This window comes from Oncorhynchus keta, unplaced genomic scaffold (assembly GCF_023373465.1).
Source record: "Oncorhynchus keta strain PuntledgeMale-10-30-2019 unplaced genomic scaffold, Oket_V2 Un_contig_10654_pilon_pilon, whole genome shotgun sequence".
Lineage (NCBI taxonomy): Eukaryota > Metazoa > Chordata > Actinopteri > Salmoniformes > Salmonidae > Oncorhynchus > Oncorhynchus keta.
The window spans coordinates 1-3,440 of record NW_026277160.1 but is presented as its reverse complement, the minus strand read 5'-3'; the positions used below and the strand labels follow the sequence as shown (position 1 = coordinate 3,440).

The window sequence follows — 3,440 nt, the reverse complement described above, 5'->3', positions numbered from 1 at the left end:
ACAGAGGATAGCTGGCTAGTTAGCTACAGAGGATAGCTGGCTAGTTAGCTACAGATGATAGCTGGCTAGTTTGCTACAGAGGATAGCTGGCTAGTTTGCTACAGAGGATAGCTGGCTAGTTTGCTACAGAGGATAGCTGGCTAGTTTGCTACAGAGGATAGCTGGCTAGTTAGCTACCGAGGATAGCTGGCTAGTTAGCTACAGAGGATAGCTGGCTAGTTTGCTACAGAGGTTAGCTGCCTAGTTTGCTACAGAGGTTAGCTGCCTAGTTAGCTACTGAGGATAGCTGGCTAGTTAGCTTCAGGGGTTAGCTGGCGAGTTTGCTACAGAGGATAGCTGGCTAGTTTGCTACAGAGGATAGCTGGCTAGTTAGCTTCAGGGGTTAGCTGGCTAGTTAGCTTCAGGGGTTAGCTGGCTAGTTTGCTACAGAGGTTAGCTGCCTAGTTAGCTACAGAGGATAGCTGGCTAGTTAGCTACAGAGGATAGCTGGCTAGTTAGCTACAGAGGATAGCTGGCTAGTTTGCTACAGAGGATAGCTGGCTAGTTAGCTTCAGGGGTTAGCTGGCGAGTTTGCTACAGAGGATAGCTGGCTAGTTAGCTACAGAGGATAGCTGGCTAGTTTGCTACAGAGGATAGCTGGCTAGTTAGCTTCAGGGGTTAGCTGGCGAGTTTGCTACAGAGGATAGCTGGCTAGTTTGCTACAGAGGATAGCTGGCTAGTTTGCTACAGAGGATAGCTGGCTAGTTAGCTTCAGGGGTTAGCTGGCGAGTTTGCTACAGAGGATAGCTGGCTGGTTTGCTACAGAGGTTAACTAGCTAGTTAGCTACAGAGGATAGCTAGCTAGTTAGCTACAGAGGATAGCTGGCTAGTTTGCTACAGAGGTTAGCTGGCTAGTTTGCTACAGAGGTTAGCTGTAGAATGCATACTGGAATTTGAATATAGCGCAGGAAAAGGGAATACGGACACATTGTGGACAGATATAGGTGTCGATCTCTGCCGGCTGTGGTGTGTTTCTGTCTCCTACCTCGGCTGGCTCGGTCTACGTGCTGCAGGTCGTCGGAGAACTTGGTGACCTCTGGGAACTCCTCCTCACACACCGCAGCCAGGAAGTGGAGTAACGTTGACTTCTGGTCAGCTGACTTCGTGTCCTTCAGCTGGAATCACAAAAAGAGTTCACCCAGTCAGGTTACACCCAGTCAGGTTACACACTGTTACACCCTGTCAGGTTACACCCTGTTACACCCAGTCAGGTTACACCCAGTCAGGTTACACACTGTTACACCCAGTCAGGTTACACCCTGTCAGGTTACACACTGTTACACCCAGTCAGGTTACACCCTGTTACACCCAGTCAGGTTACACACTGTTACACCCACTCAGGTTACACCCAGTCAGGTTACACCCTGTTACACCCAGTCAGGTTATACCCAGTCAGGTTACACCCTGTTATACCCAGTCAGGTTACACCCTGTTACACCCAGTCAGGTTACACTGTTACACCCAGTCAGGTTACACCCTATTACACCCAGTCAGGTTACACACTGTTACACCCAGTCAGGTTACACCCTGTTACACCCAGTCAGGTTACATACTGTTACACCCAGTCAGGTTACACCCAGTCAGGTTACATCCTGTTACACCCAGTCAGGTTACACCCTGTTACACCCTGTTAGTCAGGTTACACACTGTTACACCCAGTCAGGTTACACCCTGTTACACCCAGTCAGGTTACACACTGTTACACCCAGTCAGGTTACACCCTGTTACACCCAGTCAGGTTACACCCTGTTACACCCAGTCAGGTTACATACTGTTACACCCAGTCAGGTTACACACTGTTACACCCAGTCAGTTTACACCCTGTTACACCCAGTCAGGTTACACCCTGTTACACCCAGTCAGTTTACACCCTGTTACACCCAGTCAGGTTACACCCTGTTACACCCAGTCAGTTTACACCCTGTTACACCCAGTCAGGTTACACACTGTTACACCCAGTCAGGTTACACCCTGTTACACCCAGTCAGGTTACACCCTGTTACACCCAGTCAGGTTACACCCTGTTACACCCAGTCAGGTTACACCCTGTTACACCCAGTCAGGTTACACCCTGTTACACCCAGTCAGTTTACACCCTGTTACACCCAGTCAGGTTACACACTGTTACACCCAGTCAGGTTACACCCTGTTAAACCCAGTCAGGTTACACCCTGTTACACCCAGTCAGGTTACACCCTGTTACACCCAGTCAGGTTACACCCTGTTACACCCAGTCAGGTTACACCCTATTACACCCAGTCAGGTTACACACTGTTACACCCAGTCAGGTTACACCCTGTTACACCCTGTTACACCCAGTCAGGTTACACCCTGTCAGGTTACACACCATTAGGAAGGAGAGAGTAGTGTGTGTGTGTGTGTGTGTGTGTGTGTGTGTGTGTGTGTGTGTGTGTGTGTGTGTGTGTGTGTGTGTGTGTGTGTGTGTGTGTGTGTGTGTGTGTGTGTGTGTAGGTCGCCCGCCCACCTTGCAGAGGGAACCCAGGTCAAAGCCGTAGCTCTGTGCGTTGCGAGAGCCTGCATTCATGTAGTTGCCCAGCAGAAGAACCAGCTCCAGCAGCCGGCTGAACCCCCTTGCTCTTCCTCACCTACAACAACAACAACGACAACAACAACAACAGTCAGATGTTTTAGAACAGGTGGACATACAAGGAAATCAAACAGCTCAACTTTAGAAGTAGACAGACAGAGAGAGAGACAGAGACAGAGGGAGAGAGAAAGAGACAGAGAGAGAGACAGAGAGAGAGAGAGAGAGAGAGAGAGAGAGAGAGAGAGAGAGAGAGAGAGACAGAGAGAGACAGAGAGACAGAGAGACAGAGAGACAGAGAGACAGAGAGACAGAGAGAGAGAGACAGAGAGAGAGAGAGAGACAGAGAGAGAGAGAGAGACAGAGGGAGAGAGAGAGACAGAGAGACAGAGAGGGAGACAGAGAGAGAGACAGAGAGAGAGAGAGAGACAGAGACAGAGAGAGAGACAGAGAGAGAGACAGGAGAGAGAGAGAGAGAGAGAGAGAGAGAGAGAGAGAGAGAGAGAGAGAGAGAGAGAGAGAGAGAGAGAGAGAGAGAGAGAGAGAGAGAGAGAGAGAGAGAGAGAGAGAGAGAGAGAGAGAGAGAGAGAGAGAGGGAGGGAGGGAGGGGGAGAGAGAGAGAGAGAGAGAGAGAGAGAGAGAGGGAGGGAGGGAGGGAGGGAGGGAGGGAGGGAGGGAGGGAGGGAGGGAGGGAGGGAGGAGGGAGAGAGAGAGAGAGAGAGAGAGACAGAGACAGAGACAGAGACAGAGACAGAGACAGAGACAGAGACAGAGACAGAGAGAGAGAGAGAGAGAGAGAGAGAGACAGAGAGACAGAGAGACAGAGAGGGGAGAGGATGGACCACTGACCTCTTCA

At 50.6% G+C, this 3,440-nt stretch overlaps 1 protein-coding gene across 1 annotated transcript; it reads right to left on the bottom strand.

Moving 5' to 3' along the window:
- Positions 1-890: 890 nt before the first annotated feature.
- Positions 891-2,624, bottom strand: LOC127917002 (protein diaphanous homolog 3-like). The gene is made up of 2 exons (XM_052500458.1): positions 2,525-2,624; positions 891-1,154 (listed from the first exon to the last, which is right to left on the bottom strand). Exons 1-2 carry the CDS (start codon positions 2,582-2,584, stop codon positions 891-893), a joined length of 324 nt encoding a protein of 107 aa, XP_052356418.1. The 5' UTR covers positions 2,585-2,624.
- Positions 2,625-3,440: the final 816 nt, after the last annotated feature.